Source organism: Siphateles boraxobius, unplaced genomic scaffold, assembly GCF_051911475.1.
Source record: "Siphateles boraxobius isolate OS27281-9 unplaced genomic scaffold, OSU_SipBor_1 41, whole genome shotgun sequence".
NCBI classification, from domain to species: Eukaryota; Metazoa; Chordata; class Actinopteri; order Cypriniformes; family Leuciscidae; genus Siphateles; species Siphateles boraxobius.
In genome coordinates, this window is record NW_027509042.1 from 22655507 (window position 1) to 22675686 (window position 20180).

At 41.8% G+C, this 20180-nt stretch overlaps 2 protein-coding genes across 9 annotated transcripts in view; one reads left to right on the top strand and one right to left on the bottom strand.

Moving 5' to 3' along the window:
- Window positions 1-561: 561 nt before the first annotated feature.
- Window positions 562-2948, bottom strand: gadd45ab (growth arrest and DNA-damage-inducible, alpha, b). Its single transcript, XM_077198960.1, has 4 exons — window positions 2732-2948; window positions 2284-2385; window positions 1857-2070; window positions 562-1338 (listed from the first exon to the last, which is right to left on the bottom strand). The coding sequence occupies exons 1-4, from the start codon at window positions 2779-2781 to the stop codon at window positions 1225-1227; spliced, it is 480 nt and encodes a 159-aa protein (XP_077055075.1). The 5' UTR covers window positions 2782-2948; the 3' UTR covers window positions 562-1224.
- An 812-nt stretch (window positions 2949-3760) lies between these two features.
- The window catches only part of sec16b (SEC16 homolog B, endoplasmic reticulum export factor), a 29149-nt gene continuing 12729 nt past the window's right edge, over window positions 3761-20180 (top strand). For 3 of the 8 annotated variants that reach the window (XM_077198948.1, XM_077198951.1, XM_077198954.1), the window contains exons 1-12: window positions 3761-3893; window positions 4173-4335; window positions 5088-5381; window positions 12168-12268; window positions 12352-12454; window positions 12538-12622; window positions 13298-13418; window positions 13570-13715; window positions 13799-13860; window positions 14558-14696; window positions 14846-15073; window positions 15782-15879. In XM_077198948.1, coding sequence (XP_077055063.1) covers window positions 5122-5381; window positions 12168-12268; window positions 12352-12454; window positions 12538-12622; window positions 13298-13418; window positions 13570-13715; window positions 13799-13860; window positions 14558-14696; window positions 14846-15073; window positions 15782-15879 — 1343 coding nt within the window. In that variant the 5' untranslated portion in view covers window positions 3761-3893; window positions 4173-4335; window positions 5088-5121. Of the gene's footprint in view, window positions 3894-4172; window positions 4336-5082; window positions 5382-12167; window positions 12269-12351; window positions 12455-12537; window positions 12623-13297; window positions 13419-13569; window positions 13716-13798; window positions 13861-14557; window positions 14697-14845; window positions 15074-15781; window positions 15880-20180 lie in introns of all 8 variants that reach the window. The other 5 variants (XM_077198949.1, XM_077198952.1, XM_077198953.1 and 2 more) reach the window with 4 other exon arrangements.

A 20180-nucleotide genomic window follows, 5' to 3' on the forward strand; every position in this document is an offset into this window, starting at 1 on the left:
AAAGCTGTTGGACGGTTTTCAAAATGCTGTTGACACTATAAAGCCCAATGACACAAAACTGCCCTCTACAACATCAAAAATGTACCTGCCACCTGAAGCATTTAGCATACAGTGCATATAAATGATCAAATTTAGTGATAAAAAGTCATACAATTATTTTTTAGTGCAAATAAATGTCCTTTTGTGTGGTTATTTGACCATGTTTAAAGTACTGTAGGAATACACAGATAATTCAATTCTGCCTAATTCCAACAAGTCAATAAGTTTATTTTATGGCCGATGATCAACAAATTGCCTTAAAGAATATTAAAATTCTACAGTTTTTTCTAGATTATTTGAGTGTTGTTAAATTATTAGCATTTTTAAGGATTAGAATTGAGTGTTTGTGAGATGGTCGCAAAGTTAATCTAACTGTAAAAATAGTGGCATTGCACATGCACAATTAAAATACAAAATAATCTGATACATATAAATATCAGCCGATAACTGATATGGTACCAACCTATTGTGCATAACTAGTTCAATGAACTGACAGACAATAGAAACACTGCCAAATAAATATACATGGGTCAGACATTTTATTTTTAACAATATCTGAGGATGAGAGCAACAATATAAATACAATTAATAAATTAACAGTTTAAAATACAGAGAACATATTCCAGTATAGTTAAAATGAAAACGAGGAACTCATTTCTATCTAAATCAATAAAGAACATTGTATATTCCCTTTTAAATAATTATACTACAGGACAGCTTTAAATCAAAAGTTGTCTTTAAAATGCAGCGTGTCTGCAAAAGGGTCATGCCCAACATTTTAACAGTCCATCTGATCTGCGACAGTCCGATCACATTTCATTGAGTAGATTCCAGTTGGACTCGCTCGTCTCTCAGCTAATTTCTAGTCCTCTAATCCAGCATGTGTGATTCAGTTTCCTGTACAGTCTCGTTTCCCGGCAAACTGCTGGACTTGTCATTCCCTGGCAGCACTGCAAACATAGTGCTGAGTCATTCTTCCTGCTCTGAGGTGAAACCATGAATCGACCGTCCAGCATGACACACAAAATCCACTCTTCTGATCATTGGGTTTGCTGGAATACATTTCATCCATTGAATTTCATTAATCCCCCTCATGTCTCATTCTCACTGGCATTAAACTTCATCCAGAGCACGAATCTAGTGCAGTAGCCCATAAAAGCGGTGACATTGTTTGTCCACTTCTGTTCATCGTTCGGGGAGATTGATAACCGGCACCCACTGGTCCAAACCCCGGCTGTCTCTGCAGAATCGATTTAGTTTGCTGAGGGCTGGATCCTTCCACGTGGATGACTGCGGATTCTGTGAAGGAAAAAGAGAAACATTGTGAGCGAAGTGCACTAGTATATCGCATGTATTCTAGATCAAGTCAGTAGGTCTGCAAGAATCTGGCAGTAAGTGATTTTAACAGCTGCTGTTAACTGACAAGCACTTGTTTTCAAAGGGCCTCTCTCTAATTTGTTAAAGATGGTCACTTCACAAAGCTTTTTCTTCCAGGAAACGGTGTTTGCAGAAATGCCCCACGGTTACACAGGAAGTTCTGCGAATACTAAAGGTGGCCACAGAAGTTCAGCACCGCTATTAGATCACTCTGAAGAGCTGCCAATTTACTGCAGCTCCAGACCGGCTGGAATCCCACTTCACAGACACTCTGAACGGATCATTGAACTTTAAACTACTTCAGGCGTGCCGTTCTCAAAGAGTTTAACTAATCCTTTCCTGGCAGTCGATATGAATATGCATGAACAATTCTGCAGCTGTGATCGAAGCAATTGCGTGCGAGCAATAAACTGATAGAAGGAGTATGAAATGACACATACGGTGACTAACACACAGTGTAGGTCCATCGACTCTCCTCCCGGTTTCACACCCTCCAGGATCTCTGCCAGACGTCTCATGTTGCTCACTCGCAAGATATTGATGTCATTCTCGCAACAGAACGCTTGGATCAAGGTGAAGTGAATCTGGAGCGCGACATCCTTCACATCCTCCTCATCTGTGGCCAGCAGACATAAGACCACGTTGTCTGGGTCCCTGCGAAAATGTCAATGAAAGTACATTTAAAAATGTGCAAAAGCAGAAAAATATCCAATGGAACTATTTTAATCTTAAAGTGTGATCACATTAGGAAAATTCAGTGAGCAAAAAAGATCCAACGTCTATTGCCAATAGTGAAGCACAGATTTTTTAAAAGTGAAATAACCCAGGTATGGCTTGGATGGAAAGGGTCTTCCAGTGATCACTTACACATTAAGTGACTTCGCTGCCTCATAAACTCCCACAGTGATGCATCCCTGAGGTAATGCAGTAGTCAGAACCTCTTCCAGTGCCTTTTCAACCGTGTCCATTCTAAGAGATGGTTTAAAAAAACACATCAGATTTAACTTACAGGCGATCCCTCATTCAAACTGAACAATACAATTCTCACGGTTTGCAAAAGAATAGAGGAAATCTGATCAATTGTTTGGTCGAACTTCTGCAGGAGTTGCAGCAAATAAGCATTTAAGAAAGAAAGAAAGAAAGAGACAAATGTGCAATGTCAGACGCGTTCGTTAATAAACCAGATCACCACACTGTAAAATAAAAAACGGGAAATTATGTGATCTTCGTGGTCTTTCAACGGCACAAACGGACAACAGGCGCGGTCAAACTAATATAATGCAACAACACCTGTGAGTTTTATATGAAAACATACCTTTCCGTTGCGTTGTCTCCACACGGTTCTTCAAAAGTCATATTGCACATTAGAAACAGATATCCTTTAAGTATGTGCTCTCTGTTAGTTAGGTAATCCTGTGAGATCGAGACAGGAATATGCAACTCGCGCAGAGTGGAGTGCTAAAATGAGACTCACGATATACGTGAGACAGTGAGTAGTCGACTCACTCCGTGCTCATTTACATACCGTCCCTGATTGGTCAGCTCACATGGACGCGCACACATGAACACGGAGAGCCACAACTATGTTTACATACAGTTAAATTAAATACAGTTGCAATTAAAACCGCTGAATATATATTCTAAATATATGTATGTATTATATGCTTGCACAATAATTTGTAGTCAATCACTAAGAATATACTAACAAAATAAATAATGTTACTTCAGGCCAACATAATCTTTCTAAAACGTCGAAATTTGAGTGATCATCAACGTGACTAAAGTGACATCTGGTGGCGGATTAGTGAAGTCTTCAAATTTATTGTTTAACTTCAATTTTTGAAATATTCGTGCTTATTGAAATTATAGTATTTAAATGAGCCGAATAAGGTTAAATAAGCTAAAATTTAAATGAGGAAATTTTGCACCATTGTGCTAGTTTAGTAAAATAAACTTAAAATAAACAAATATTTTATGCATACTATGCTTTGCAGCACGAAATTGTTTAATATAAATCTGCTTAAGACTTCCCTGCTAAGAATGAAAAAAAAAAAGAATCTAAGATCTAAGGAAGAAAATAAAATCTGTGGAACCAACTTCAGATAGTGCTTTCACGAGAACCGTAACAAATGTCAACTGACCAAAGCGTGAACGGTAGCCTATACATTACTCAGTTTCAGTACAAACATAATTTATTTGCCTAAATCAAATTTCTAAACAATCACTTGGAAGAATCGCTTGAAATGTTTCACAATCGTTTTTCTTTATTATTCTGAATTACTCTAGTGAAATTTCCCTTCTTAACATGGCAGTGATATCCTTCCATGAATAATACTGTGTTTCTCCGAGGTGTGTCCGAGCAGATCCAGAGTCTTTGCGCTATGGTTCCGCACGACGTGGCAACTTCAAATATTCCTAATATGGGAGTGAGTGCAGAAAGCTCGGGCGTCTGTCAAAGCTGTGTATGCAAACATACTGTAAGTCCAGCTTTGATTTATTTTGCATTTACCGTTATTTTATCTATATATCTATCTATATATATATATATATATATATATAAAAAACATGTGTTATGTTTAAGCGCATTTTAGTGCTTTTTACACGTATGTATTGCTTCAATGATGTATTTAGAGGAAATATTAATAAAAAAGTCGACTTCCAGCTGTTGCATTGAGATGGCAACAGCTGCTTAGAATAGCCACAAAGAGATGGACCAGAAATAAGGTGTATTTTGACTCCCTTGATTTCCCTTTTAGGGGTTGAAGGGCAAAGAAAGATTTTGAGAGTAAGGCAGGTCCATGAGTCATCTTTGTGTTGTGCTTTGAAATGATGTGGCATGTGCACTTTGAAACTGTGACAGGACACCGTACACAGTCAACAGCGAAAGTCTATATGGAAAACATCTCAAAAAAGAAATCTGTGAGTTATTTGAAATTTGATTTTAAGATAAGTGTTTCTGCAATACTATTGTAGTATTGTATTGTACAATACTATCAGTTGTTAAATGATTATATATTAAAAAATAAAACAATCTTACAGTACACCTTTTTATGTGCATGACAATTACAGTCAAGTTTTTCAAACCCACTTTATATTGTGTCTTTAACGGCTATTAACATTTAAATCAATAATTTGATATGATGCACTTATTGCGTAAATACATGTTTTTACATTGTACTTATATATTAAAAAGACCTGCATATACCCGTAATTAATTACTGTAATAACATAGTTACACTGTTGACCCTTCCATTACACCTTAACCCAGACTTAAAACTAACCCCTAAACCCGTCTTTAACCTCTACCCGTCTTCCACCTCAATAGCAGCAAAAGTGTTTTCAGTAGAACATGAACTTAATTAGTACATTGTACGAAACAAATAATCTTTTGCCTTAAGACAGCTTATAAAGTGGAACCCTTCCCTGGTTAAATACAAAATGTGATATGCGCTTTGTTCTGATCTCATACTGATGTCTTTAGGTATATCATAAGTTACCACTAAAACAGCTTACAGAATTGAAAACAAAGGTTGTTTTTGATTTACTGCTCCCTTCTTGATAAGCAGCCTCTGTATCTATGCTCACTGATAGCATTTGACTTAGTGTTTATACAGCAGACAGAATCCTCCTCTCTTCTCACTAATAACTGACATTTGCCTTTGCAAGTGCAGTTTTCTTAAGGTTTATCCGGCACTGCGTTGTGTGATGGAGCCCAGAGGGCAAGGCTGGCATATGCCAGGCCATCAGTACCAGCCTAGTGAGAGAGACGACCACTACAGATCCTCCCAGCAAACACCGTATTACTACCCACCTACAGACCCAAGAGGGAGAGAAAGACAGTGGCCCCATATGGATCCTCGGTATGGAAGCTACATGGCCAGTCCTACTCCTAAACCAGAGTATATTCCTGGATATAGCAGCAGTTATGCATCAAACCAACCGTTGCATTTCAGACCTCATTCCAGGTAACAGTAAGATTATCAATCATGCAGCAAAATCAGTATTTATTTTTTCAGTAAACATGAATGTCCTTAAAACAAAATGAATGTACTTGAGAGGCAAGACTTGTTTTTATTATTAAGTTTATTTTCTTTACGCAGTTGGCTAATCATTTTATTGGCACAAACCTCAATGCACTATGTTCAATTTTAGATTCACAGATTCTTAAATAAGAATAAGGTAATTGATAGATTAGAAGTATACAGTAAGAGAAACGTCTCAGGTTACGTATGTAACCCTGGTTCCCTGATAGGGAACGAGACGCTGCGTTGAGACGCGGTGGGAACGCTCTGCGTGATTGCGTCGTGAAGCACGTGTATAATCAGTCCAATGGAAGAGCGAGACGTCATAGGCGGGTGACGTCATAGACCAGGAAGCTATAAAGCACCCCTGAAAACAAAGCACCCCTGAAAACAGACCGCGAGAGTTTCTGAAAAAGCCTGAAGGAAGTCGATCAGGGCATGCAGGAAGTATGGCAGGAGAACGCAGCGTCTCGTTCCCTATCAGGGAACCAGGGTTACATACGTAACCTGAGACGTTCCCTTTCAAGGGAACTCGAGCTGCGTTGATACGCGGTGGGAACCCCATACCCACTACGCCATAATGAGAAATGCCCGTTCTGTGTGGAGTCCTTGCGCACACTAGGAAACAAGCAGCCTAGCCCCGGGAGTGGAGAGGTCTAGGTCGTAAAATCTGAAAAATGTATGCGGTGAGGACCAGCCTGCCGCATTACAAATGTCCTGAAGGGAAACACCTGAAATTAAAGCCTTAGAGGCAGCCATACTCCTTGGGCGCGAGTATGGGTGCATAGGTGAAGGCTGTCCGGCCGCTTCATAAGCAAGTGAGATAGCCTCAACTACCCACTTGCTCATTACCTGTCTCGATGCAGGGCAACCTTTCTTGGTTGAACCGAAGCAGACAAATATCTGCTCTGATCTACGCCACAGGGCAGCTCTGTGAACGTAGGCATCCAAAGCCCTAACGGGACATAACAGATTGAGACTTTCCTGATCTGGGGTATTGAAAGGTGGAGGGCAAAAAGCCTGCAGCACAATAGGGCATTAGTGGGGACCTTAGGAATATAACCCGGCCTAGGGTGTAAAAATGCTTTCACCATACCAGGTTGCAAATTCCAAACATGAAGGAGCCACCGACAGGGCTTGCAGATCTCCAATTCTCTTGATAGAAGAAATAGCGAGCATAAATAGAGTTTTTAGTGTAAGGAACTTCTCTGAAACCTCTTCAATAGGCTCGAAGGGAGCCAGGGCCAGACCCTCGAGTACAATGGCCAAATCCCAAGCCGGTGCTCTAGAATGCAGTGCAGGCCTCAGCCTCAATGTACCACGGAGAAAACAAATAATAAGAGGATCTCTCCCAAGAGAGGAAGCCCCCAGAGGGGAGTGATAAGCAGATATCGCTGCTACGTACACCTTTAAGGTGGAAGGAGATAATCCAGCAGAGAAACGGTCTTGTAGGAAATCGAGAACTGTACCAACCGGGCAGTTAACAGGATTTAAAAAAAGTTCTCCACAACATGTAGAGAACAGTTTCCATTTCAATGAATATAGTGTCCTCGTGGAAGGAGCTCTGGATTGAAGGATGGTCTCAACAACCTCAGTCGAGAGACCGGATTCTAACAGCTGGGCACCCTCAGAGGCCAAGCCCACAGTTTCCACAACTCCGGGCGAGGGTGAAATAGCGTGCCCCCTGCTTGAGATAACAAGTCCCTTCTGACAGGAATCTCCATGGGAGAGCCGTACAGAAGGGGCACTAGGTCCGAGAACCATACTCGGGCCAGCCAGTGCCGGGCTACTAATAATAGCTGAGCCCCTACTTGGCGAACCCTCTCCAGAACTCCCGGAAGCAATGATATCGGGGGAAAAGCGTACAGGTGCAACCTCGGCCACACCTGTACCATAGCGTCCAGTCCGAGAGGAGCTGGATATGTGAGGGAGAACCAAAGCGGACAATGGGTTGTATCGTAAGATGCGAAAAGATCGACCTGAGCTTGACCATAGTTCTCCCATAGGAGCTCCACCACCTCGGGGTGAAGTCTCCACTCCCCGGGCCGCAGCCCCTGCCTTGACAGGATATCTGCTCCCACATTCAAACACCCTGCAATATAAACTGCCCTGAGTGACAGTAATTTGCTCTGGGCCCATAGGAGGATCTGATGAGCCAGTTTGCATAATAATCGGGACCTCAGACCCCCCTGATGGTTGAAGTAAGAGACCACAGATGTGTTGTCTGTGCGGACAAGCACATGATGGCCTCCCAGGTCTGGCAGGAAGTATTTGAGAGTCTGAAATACCGCCATCATCTCTAGTCAGTTTATATGCCACGAAAGCTGATGGTCCTGCCAGACACCTGTCGCCGAGCGGCCACTCATGACCGCCCCCCCAGCCTGTGAGGGAAGCATCCGTCGATAGCGTTACGTGTCGACAAGAAGCCCCCAATACTGGGCCCTGGGCGAGGAACCAAGGTTTCTTCCACATGACCAAGGCACGCAGGCATTGCCGCGTGACCTTGATCGTGCAAAACGGATTTCCCCTCGGAGAAAACCCCTTGGTCCTGAGCCACCACTGCAGGGGTCTCATGTACAGAAGGCCAAAAGTAATTACGTTGGACGCAGCTGCCCTGAGACCCACCAGTCTCTGGAACTGTTTCACAGTGAGTGACTGGCCTAGTTTTACCCTCTTTACGGCTGTGAGAATCGCAGCGATGCGTGCTGGAGACAATCGTGCTTGCATAGTTGTCGAATCCCACGTCACCCCTAGAAAAGTGGTCCTCTGGGCTGGGAGGAGCACACTCTTCTTGGTGTTTAGCCGTAACCCCAACCTCTTTATGTGAGACAACATCTCGATGCCGAACTGCCAACTGCTCGGAACGAGCCAGGATCAACCAGTCGTCGATATAGTTTGATATGCGAATGCCCTGGAGTCTCAGAGGTGCCAGCGCTGCATCCACGCATTTCGTAAAGGTGCGGGGTGATAAACCTAGGCCGAATGGAAGGAGCCGATATTGGTATGCTTCGCCCCCGAAAGCAAACCTCAGGAACTTCCTGTGATGAGGATGAATGGATACATGAAAGTAAGCGTCCTTCAAGTCTATTGTGACAAACCAGTCCTCGGACTGAATCTGTGATACAATCTGTTTGAGTGTAAGCATTTTGAACTTGAGTTTCTGAACTCTGCTGTTTAACTGACACAGATCTAGAATAGGACGCAACCCCCCACCCTTCTTGGGAGCGATGAAGTAACGGCTGTAAAACCCTGACTGTCTGCTGGGAGGAGAAACCCTTTCTATAGCCCCTTTTTGCAGAAGCGTCAGTACTTCTTGCTCCATGACCCGAGCCTGCTCTGGGTCCACCACTGTGGGAAGGACCCCTTGAAATCTGGGCGGACGAGAACCGAACTGAATTTTGTAACCCTTTTCTATTAAATGCAGGACCCACTAAGAAATATTTGGCAGTAGTTTCCACGCTGCCAGAAATTCTACTAAGGGGACCAGTCTCTCGAGACTGGCCCCGGGATTCGGTTGTACGGACGCTTCGGTGCCCTGAAGCGGCGAACCGGCAGGGAACAACCGAACTGACCATTCTACGACCCTCCTCGGAGAATCGTATGGGGACGCTGACACATCGGTGCCCTGAAGCGGCGAACCGGCAGGGAACAACCGATGTGGCAGCGCTGCGACTCTCCTCAGAGAATCGCCCCCCAGAGGGCGCCGAGGATGAACGATTTCTCGAAATCGTCCCTCCCCGGAGGGGACCCTGGGCGTCAGGACTTCTTCTTAGCCCAAGCTTTCTTAGATATGACAGTCCTCAGATCTTGCCTACCCCTAGCTGGCCTGGACTGCGACCGCCACCCAGGTTCTCCAGATTGTGGAGGAGCCCGAGTGGCGACGCTCTGTTTTTGATGCACTCTGTGCTGTGAGGAGCTTGTACTCGGACGAGACTGCTCGGATTTAATAATCACTTTACGCCCAGCAGTCTCGGGGACATCGAAACGTCGAGGAAGAAACCTCTGGAACGCAGCAGATTGTTTTTTCGATTCTTGAAACCTATCGACGACACAGTTGATAGCGTCGCCGAACAAACTTGAAGGTGACAGTGGTGCGTCCAGAAGAACAGACCGATCTTTATCTTTGTTTTCTGACAGATTTAACCAAAGATGCCGCTCCGTGGCCACCAGGGCTGCCATAGAACGGCCCACTGATTTGGCTGTCTCCTTGGTGGCCCCGGAGAGACAGGTCTGTTGCGCGACGCAATTCTCGAATTGCGTCAGCGCTGCCTTTCTCACGTTCATCGATATCCTTCAGCAGATCAGCCTGGTATGCCTGCAGTATAGACATAGTGTGCAGACATGACGCAGCCTGACCTGCTGCCGAATAAGCTTTACCCACCAGCGAAGATGTAGATTTTAAGGGCTTGATGGGTAACGTCGGGGCTTTTAATGATGACGCTGACTCGGGAGAGAGATAGCTCGCGAGCGTCTCTTCAGCCCGAGGCACCGTCAAATAACCATAATCAGATGCACCCAAAACATTACTATAGTTGGAAGTTTGTGGGTTAAACACTCTGAATGACGCCGGTTTATTCCACGATCTCGAAACCTCATTGTGGAGACCGGGAAAAAACGGGAGTCCCCGACGTGGAGGCTGTGTTTTAGATGGTAGAAATCTTTCATCTAATAAACTCTTTTTAATAACACTCTGAGAATCATCGGCTGGCCATTCAATATTTAATCTAGCTAAAGCACGAGATAAAACCTCCATAAGCTCCTCATCATTACCGGGGGTATGAGCTGGCGAAGACTCAAACTCCCCCCTATCAGTACTGACGACATCCAGATCCTCAGAACTGGATAGTCTCAGCAATGGTGCCCCGACCTGGGAAGGAAAAGCCGCAGCGCGGGCTCCTTCCTGGGCAGAGGCACCGGATCCAGCAGGTAAGGGTTGAGAAATGGCTGGGCCCGTCTCAAGCCCCGCTACTAGATCCATATGCAAACCCCAAGATGAAAGCCTTCGCTGTGCCTTAGCAGCAGCGGGACCCGCACCTCGGGGAGCGTGAACCGAACCGAACGCCCGGCGAGAGCGGAGCGTCCTCACGGACAGCTTCTCGCAAAGGTCGCAGTCAGCTCCCTCGAAAACTGACTGGGCATGCTCCACTCCCAAACAAGCAACACAAAGCTGATGTGTGAAACGAGGGCAAGGGACAACACAACGCTTGAACTCTTGTTTCGCCATAATATATATACAGTATATATATATATAGATAGATATAATGTGCTTGTGACAGACAACAGTAAATAGACAAGGACAGTATTAGGAGAGCGCTTGCTGAAGGCAACAGAAGTTGTCGCGGTCTGTTTTCAGGTGTGCTTTATAGCTTCCTGGTCTATGACGTCACCCGCCTATGACGTCTCGCTCTTCCATTGGAATGATTATACACGTGCTTCACGACGCAATCACGCAGAGCGTTCCCACTGCGTCTCAACGCAGCTTGAGTTCCCTTGAAAGGGAAATAAACATTGTATGATATGAAGTTGCATTTATTCATAATTTGCAGATAGGGTAAGAAAAATAAACGTGTCTTAATAATGAATAATAATTGATGTAATTTTGCTTCTCAGTTAACTTTCTTATGTACATTTATCTTGTTTTAAGAATGTTACCGTTGAGATGTTTTTAGCTATAATCAAGACAAAAATACTGATTAAGAAATCTTTTCAGTACCTCTTATTTTGAATTATTTTTTTTTGTATAACTTTTTGAACACACAAAAAAATATTTAATATTAAGGAATATTTTCAGATCTACTCACTCCAAGGCCATCCAAGAAGATGCATTTGACTTTCTTTCCTCAGCCAAAGAGAAATAAAGGTTTTGGAGAAAAACGTTCCTGGATTTTTCTCCATCTAATGCAAGTTAATGGTGCCCAACATAGGTATATAGTTTTTAACTACAAATGCTCACCTTGGTCCAACTCTCCGAAGCACATTCACGAGACGGTTGAGTTCACAACCTTTTGCATAATGTCCGCACGTTGGGAAGGCCACGTGTGATATAGGTGGCAAGAGGAGTTTACATACAGAATACACACATATAAACTGAACAATAAACTGAAACAAATACTAATAAATAGCAATGACCATTTGTTTTAGTCAGCGCTTCTTCTCCCCACTTGTAAACAATTCTTGCTGCCTATGTCATGCATGTCCTTCCCAATCTCCATACATAATATATAATTTATTGTACTTTCTGAAAATTACTGATCGTTTTGCTTGAGAATACCCTTATTCGTTGGCTGGGGTTATGTGTGGAGCCCTTTCAAGTTGCCTAAAAATTTATTTTGAGGTTTTGCACCATTCACTTGCATTAGATAGAGAAAAACTCTGGAATGTTTTCCTCTAACACCTTAATTTCTGTTTGGCTGAAGAAAGAAAGTCATACAACTTAAAATAAATTTGGGATGAACTATTCCTTTAAGCAGCACAAGTCTTTTCAACATTGATAAAGAAATGGAAATTAAAATAGAAAACAGTTATTTTAAACTGTAATAATATTTCACAGTGTTATTTTATTTTTACTGTATGTTTGAATATTACAAAAAAATATTACTGACCCAATCTTTTAAACGGCATTAAACATTAATATATTGAAAGAAACAATATTACCGGCACCTTGTTATTATTTGTCCCTGAATGAGCGCAGGTCTAAAATCCCAGGTCTAATTGCTAATATCTGTTCAGGCAGGAATATGACTATCCCACTTCCAGCTACTGGCCTTACAGAGAAGACTACGGGTATTATGATTATCATGGCTATCACAGACCACTGTACAGCTCCCCAGGTACATAATATTAAATCAGTGGCCCTCAGTTTTTAATTATCTGCAAAAGTCAATCTAATGTTCACCTCATTGCTGTTTTGGAGATGGTGGTGGCTGGAGCCAGACAGATGGTTGGAGAACAGAGGGCTATCAGGGCAGAGGACTGCAGCAGGAGTCTGCAAGAGCTTCATACATAGATCAGCAGGGGTCTGTTGACTTTTTTCAGTGATTTTGTAAAAAAAAAAATATATATATATATTTTAAGTGATTTGACACATTTTATTTAACAGCTATAGCCTTAGAACAGACACTCAATATGGTGTCTCAGAGAGACAACACAGAGACGGTATGGAAAATGGAGATGGAACTGGAGAGGTTTGTTTCCAGATATTACTTTTCATAAGACTTTATTATAAAATCTTTATACATATAAGACAGCATTACAATATACATTACCTTTCAAATGTTTGGGGTCAGTACAATTTTCTATTTAAAGAAACTAATACTTTTATTCAGCAAAGACACATTAAATTGATAAAAAGAGATTATATTTCAAATAAATGCTGTTCTGTTGAACTTTCTATAAAAAAATAAACAATAAAAAAAACATATCAAGGTTAAAAAATCCCCCCAGAACAACTGTTTTCAACATTGATAATAAGAAATGTTTCTTATGCACCAAATTATCATATTGGAAAGATTTCTAAAGGATTATGTGACACTGAAGACTGGAGTAATGACATAGTGTAACTGTTAGAAAGAGTTGTACCTTTAGAGGTACAACAGGTTGTCTCTGGGGCAGTGCCCTTAAAGAGACAAATTTGTACCTTATGTACCCCTAAAAGGTGCATATTAGTACCTTAGAGTAGTACTACTATGATCCTTTTAGGGGTAAATAAGGTACAAAGATGTCCCTTTTATGGTTACTGCCCCAGTGGCAAACTGTTTTAACCCTAAATGTAAAATTTTTGCTTTTTTTGAGAGAGTACCGACCCTAAACTTCGCAATGGTAGTGTATGACGGCCCTAAGTATATTTCTTTTTTCTTTAGGTGTATGGTAGTGGAGCTCTTGCCAGCTCTAAAGCATCAGGCCTGTCCTCGAGCAGCTATGAGCTCAGCCAGTACATCAATGGAGCTGAACAAAGTGAACCAGATATCATATCTCACACAGGTTTGTCAGAACCATAGTGTTCCTTTAATGCTTAATGTTGCACAGCAAATGTGTGATTAAGTTTCCTTTTTACGACAGTTAGTTCTAATCCTTGAATCTGATTGTTCACTGGACTCAGAATGGCTGTTATTTATTTGGTCATTTGATTTAGATGCTGCACCCGTGGAGGTAGTCCCACTAAAGTTCTGCATCCCTCATGTGGCAGTGAGTTTTGGCCCTGCTGGTCAGCTGGTATGGGTCAGTCCAGCCCTTGCCTCTGAGGGTGAGCCTGCTCAAGTGGAGCTCCACAGCTTGGAGGTTAGAAAGACACGGTACAAACATATTTTAAGTTATGATATGAAATATTATGGTGGAATAAATATGTTCTTTAATTATTTTAGGTTATTCTCTGTGACACACAAGAACAGCAGAATATGAGAGACTATCCTGGACCACTGGCTAGGTATATTTCAAAATATTCCTCTCACAATAATACTTAAAGTGGCAAGACATTAATCCAGTCTGAAAACTTTAGATAAGAAGTGCAATATAAAATTGCACCCCACCTTATCCCCCTCAAAAGATTCGGCTTGGTCATCATTAAACAAAATAATGGATTAACCTTCCTTTCTAGAGGTCATGTTTAAAGACCCTCACGGATTCCAATAGAGTGCAACAATGCCTGTCCATGACCCGGTCTTAGTTCCAAAAGTTTTTCCCCATTCATTTTTCTCATAGGGATGTTAAAGTGCCCCTATTATGCTATTTTAAAGGTTCCTAATTTTGTTTTGGAGGTCTCCTACAATAGGTTTACATGCATCACATCTAATAATATACATTGTAGCGATCAAAGCTTCACCCTCTCTAAACCCCTCCTTTTCCTAATTTTGCCTGTTCTTTTGTCAGATGGCCCATTCAGAATTGTAAGTTTCTCATACTAATATGTATAATCTCATACATTCTTTCCGTACAAGTAACTTTTTTTCTTAGACAAGTGAAGTGAATGACCAATTTACTTGTTCGAAAGCATATAACATGGCTTAATGTCGAGCCCTGTGGAGGATGGTTAGAAGGATATATTTTGTACACTGAATGAAGGGTAAGTCTTTGAAATGCTGTCTACTTAAATAGATTGCTGCTTTTCTTCTTCTCTTGTGAAGGGAGGATTTGCATAAGGTTGATGCTATTAACTTTGCCCTGCAAATGTCAGAGGAATGTCTGAAGGATGAAAAATTAGAAGATGCCACTTCTGCTGCCCTCTTGTGGCATCTCCTAATACTGCTATGCAGACAGAATGGAGTAAGTCCTATTACTTATTACAGTAAATTAATGTTACTATTACTAAGCCACTGTAGAATAATTCTGAAGACCATTCTTTTCAGCTTTGTTTGTGAGGTCTGATTGCTCATTTTGCACTGTTAATTTGAGTATGTGTTGGTGTTATGCAGAGAATTATGGGTTCAGATGTTGCAGAACTGCTGATGAGTGACTCCATGAGTACGTGTGGTGAGCTTGCAGATGGAGAAAGCCTCATTGACCTTAACGAAACACCCACACCAGGAAAAGAGACCCTCAATATTGCTGACCTTCTCACTGGATACCCCCCAACTGACAAAGAGGCGACAGAGCAAAACCTTCAGAATTACACAAAACTATTGCTGTCTGGCAGGAAGAAGGTTAATTTTAGTGAACAGCATTTTTCTCATTTATTAATCTATTTTTATGTTAATGACCCTGTGAAATTTTTTGACCAATGCATTTTTTTTCTTTGTTGACATTTTCTATAAAAAATGGACATTAGGTTGAGACATAGAGAACTTCATATTTTTTAAAAGCCAATATCCTCCTCCAATAATTTTATTGGACAAAAATATTTCCATGCCCTGTGAAGATAAATAGTCAATATATATTTTTAATCCATTTTTCTATAAGAAAAAGTCTGTACATTGTAAATGTGTAAACTACTGTTCAAAAGTTTTGCAACCAGTAAGATTTTTTTGAAGATGTTTTTGAAAGAATTCTCTTTTGTTCACCAAGGCTGCATTTATTTGATTTTTTAGCAGACGTTGCTCCAGTCTTCAGTCACATGATCCTTCAGAAATCATTCCAAAATGCTAATTTGGTATTCAATAAACATTTTTATTTATTATCAAGGTTGAAAACAACAATGCTTACTATTTTGCCATGATACATTTTTTCAGGATTCATTGGTGAATAAAGTTAAAAAGTACAGCGTTTATTTGAAATTGAAATGTTTCATAACATTATAAATGTTTTAAATATATCCATGCTCAATAAAAGTATTCATTTATTTTTAAAAAAAATCTTACTGACCCTAAACTCCTTTTTTGTGCCTTGTCTGTTCTTTTCTCCCCTCACTACAGGAGGCGCTGGAGTCAGCCATGCAGAGTGGACTTTGGGGACATGCCCTATTTCTGGCCAGCAAAATGGACATCAGATCCTACAACACGGTCCTGAGCAGGTTTGTAAAAGATGATTCAGCCATCTACCCTTGCATTTTAGCAGTAACAACTTCCCATCAATAACTGGCACAGTCAGTCATGTTTTCAAATAGAACGAATGCCCGAATAATCATGATCCCTCAATCATAGTGCAATGTCTCCAAAATACATTTGAATTGAAATTACACATTTCACAGTCTATAAACATCCTGGTATGAGGTCTGGTCAATTACACAGCAAGTGAAGATTTATATTGATATAACCGGACAGTTGCCTTTTATCTGTTTCATTTATTAGCATTGGCTTATCTAGATATATGCCTCATGAAGAATTAACATTAACTGATATAGCTTTCCCACTTTTATTCCATAGTGAAATATGCTAAATACATTTGTCATGGTCTAATATGTTTATCGCAACTGGCTCACCTTTATAGGTACTCATCCTGCACCATCTGTGAGTCAGTGACATCGCTGTTCCCTCTTCCTTTTCAAGACACCTTCCTCCATCTTGATTGAGTTTAGGGTTTCTGCGGGTTAACAAATGGGCACCCCCCTTACTCGATGTTTCATCGATTTAAGCACATGACATGGGTGTTTGTGGTGGGGGCTCGATGGTAGAACCGACCCCGCTCTCCACCTTCAAACTCAAGTTGTTCTTAGCCCTTCCCCATGTTGGGTCTGCTACCTCTCAATCCGTTTTATCCATATCCACCGGGATGCTAATGTCAATCCCAAGCTGTCCAAGGGACCTTTAAAGCAACTGCCCTGTGAAACCCCTGAAGTCAACCTCCACCTGCAGGTTCCGAGCCTTCCATCTTTTCCTTTTGAGAATCAAAGCCTGATATTTCTTAAGGCACTTGTGTGCCTCTTCCATCATGCTCTCTTTCCAGGGTACTGTCAGCTCAATAAGTACCACCTTCTCTGTACTCTTCAACCAGAGCAAAATGTCTGGACTGAGACAAGTATGGATTATTTCTTCGGGGAATTTGAGTTGCTTCTTAAGGTCTGCCTACATCTCCCAGTTGTTTCGCATTGCCAGAACTCTTACTCCTCATCTCTTTTGCCACACTCTCCCCAAACCTAAGAAAATCTGAATGAAACAAAGCCCCATAAAGAAGTTGTTTTAGCTTCTTTATTGATTGCTTCACCCCGGCAGCCAGTTTAGGTAAAATTTGGTCATGTCGCCTCTGAAATTTCCCAGCTATCAAACTTGACCTGTACGAGGAAAGGACATGCTCAAGATTAGCTGGCCTTCCTCAGAGTGTGCAATTGTGTGTCTCTGCTAACCCCCATGTATGGAAGTTCAATTTATCCATTATTTTACCAGGATAGTCCCATTGAGATATAAAATCTCTTCCTCCAGGGAGTCCTGGCCAAAATGGCAGCACAAAAAGTTTCACAACAACATTAAAACATACAGCTAAGAATCGTACATAAAATGGAGTAGGTAAGACATCGTATACAGAACGCAACAGGATCTAATGCTCTACCATGCTCTAGATGTCCTGCAAGGTCAGAACCCTCTCCCACACACTTCCCCACCTTATCCAGCTGCCCTTCTTATCATGGTTGCAGGCTTAACATGTCGATTTTCCTCTTCTTAATTGCGGACCTCCCTTTGCACCATACCATGCTGGTCCCTCAGATTCGCCTGCTTCCAGTTTGCCCTGGTCGATTAACCTAGCCCTTGCCTTCCCTGGGCCACTAAATGTCAGTCATGTGTCAGCAGGATGCAGGTGCTCCTCCACCTCCTTCAATGCTCTGCCAGCTAACCACTTGCGAACTTGTTCTTGGACTGTTGGAATGATGTCCTCTTTGATATATATATATATATATATGTGTGTGTGTGTGTATGTATATATACAGTATATATATATATATATATATATATATATATATATATATATATTTTTTTTTTTTTTTTTTTATTCAAGGCTTGCACCTTGGAACCTATTTTAAGGTTTGGATTCTCGAGCCACCAGGCACTGTTGTTCTACGAATGAGCGGGCCGGAGTGCGTTAAGGGTTTTCTGTTAGAACGGTGTCGTGTTAGCGGCCCCTAAGTTAATAACTAATGATCTTTGCAACGGAAGTGAATCGATCTAAACTAACTTTAGCTGGACAATATCTTTATTCTAGAGCTGCTGTAAAGCCAAAACAATCTCTGTTACTTTAATTTCCTATTATCACTGTAAAGCAGCTTTGAAACAGTCCATATTGTTAAAAGCGCTATATAAACGAAGGTGACTTGACTTGACTTTGGTCTTAAAGTGAAACCGATCCTGGACTTGCCCCCTCCTCCACACCAAACTTCTGGAATTTGCGAGTTTGAACTCCATTCTTGCCCAATCTGCAAGCTCAACCAAGTCCTCCAGTGTCCATCTCCCTTCGGGTACTGATCTTACCGTGATGGTCAAGTCATCAATGAAAGCCTGTTGGGTGCCATCAGCCAGTACTGCACCCCGATGTTACTTCTCGGCTGACTTGACAATGAGGTTCATTGCTGCTGAGAACAGAATGACTGAGATTGTATACCCACTGACAATGCCCACCTCTAGCCTCTGCCAGTCAGTGGTAAAGGTGAAACGCATGTCAACCTTACTGAAGTAGCACTGCAAGAGTTTTTGGAAGCACTCTGGGAAATGGTAGGATTCAGTGTTAGTTCCACTAACTTGTGGAGTATCGTTCTATAGGCGTTGATCAGATCAAGCCACAAACTGTTAGTTCGCCTAACCCCAGAAAAGCACTTTTTGAACTGACGTGTCATATACTCATTGTCCAAGATGAAAGTGGTCAGCCTCCTTGCCAAAAAACAAAACAAAAAAACATTGTACACTCCACATCATCTCCTGAGCCTTTCATAATGCTTGTACACCTTGTATAGTATACCATTTGGTCCTGGAGCTGATCTTCCTCTGGCTTTCTTAAGAAAGTTGTTGATATCCTGCTAAATTGGTTTCTCTAGTCCAAAAGGGATAACTGGTTCCGCCGGTATAATGAGTTTCTGCATCTCTTTCAAGCTGTCCTCCCTTCTATTGTCACTATAAACTTGACGGAGATGTTCTTACGCCTCTTCCTTTGTTGCTTCTAACCCTCCTGATCTTTTGCCACCCAGAAGTTTTGACAAGTACTTGAATGGAATCCTGATGAAGCTCTCACTTTTTCTCACGTTTCCTTAAATTGTCTCAAATTTCAGTGAATCCTGGATTCTCTTCTGTTGCTTCACGGAAAGCCTTTCTTAGCCTCTGAAGATCGCCTCTTATGTTCACAATCTTCTTAAGCCTGTAGGTAGGTTGCGAGCACTTCATCTTTATCTGGTGTATCTTCAGATTCCTCTCGTTTTTGCGTACCTTCCCACATCACAGACCTGGAATACATCGCTTGACTCTTCCATCGTCGATTGTCTATCCTGGTTGGTCATAAACGTGGTCTTTCTTGTGGGTCGATCATCCTCCCCCGCTCTCGCCCGCCCCCAGGGGGTATCTTATAACTTTCCATAGCGATCAATGTTCCTTCTCATGGAGAATGTGCTTCAGCCTGCCAAGCACCCCTGCTCTGGTCTTTCCTAACGTCTGCGGTCTTTCCCAGCTGTCACCGTTCTTCCTAGCTGTCTTTCCTAGCTGTCACTGGGTCTGCCAGAAAGACGTATGCAAAATATGAGAGTTTATTGCAACTGGCTCACCTTAACATCGTTGAGGCAGTGACATCACTATTCTCTCTTCTTCTCTCAAGACACCTTCCTCTACTTTGACTGAGCTTAGGGCCGGCCTCTGCGGGTTATCAATTGAAAGTTAATGGTAATGCCAGAAAACAGTACAGTATATGTGTTAAAGTTACACATGCTCATGAGGATACCAGCGAAAGGGTATGGTTTCAGTTCTGAGTGGGAATTGCCTGAAACATTGATTGCACGTCCCTGTAATGTTTCTTCTGCTTTTAATTAATGGAGATTTCACATTCATTGTTGGCACTTTTTTTTTGTTAATAAGGTAGCATTTTCAATTGTTGATATGTATGTTGTGAACTTACCAACTAATACGTTTGCTTGTGTGTGCATGTTGTATGCATGCTTTGTACATAGATGCAAGCTTGGCTTGGACAGGTGACTGGTCAGTCAGTTTCACATCTTTCGATTCCAAACTGGTCAGAACGTCACAGCCATATGTAAATATGTCGTTAGCTTGAAAGTTCTTCACTGTGAGAGAAGAAGACAACAAAGTTACAATTTATAATAAAGGCCAAAGTAAACCGTGGGGGAACCACTACTAATACTGTAACGCGGTTAAAATGTTATGGGAAGAAGGAGACGGGAACCGGCGA

Excerpts from the sequence above, each read along its gene's own strand:
- gadd45ab (XM_077198960.1), bottom strand. The coding sequence starts at position 2,781 with ATGTGCAATATGACTTTTGAAGAACCGTGTGGAGACAACGCAACGGAA. Across the intron at positions 2,386-2,731 it reads GGAGACAACGCAACGGAAAG|AATGGACACGGTTGAAAAGG; the intron begins GTATGTTTTCAT and ends ACCATCTCTTAG. Across the intron at positions 2,071-2,283 it reads GCAGCGAAGTCACTTAATGT|GGACCCAGACAACGTGGTCT; the intron begins GTAAGTGATCAC and ends ACATTTTCGCAG.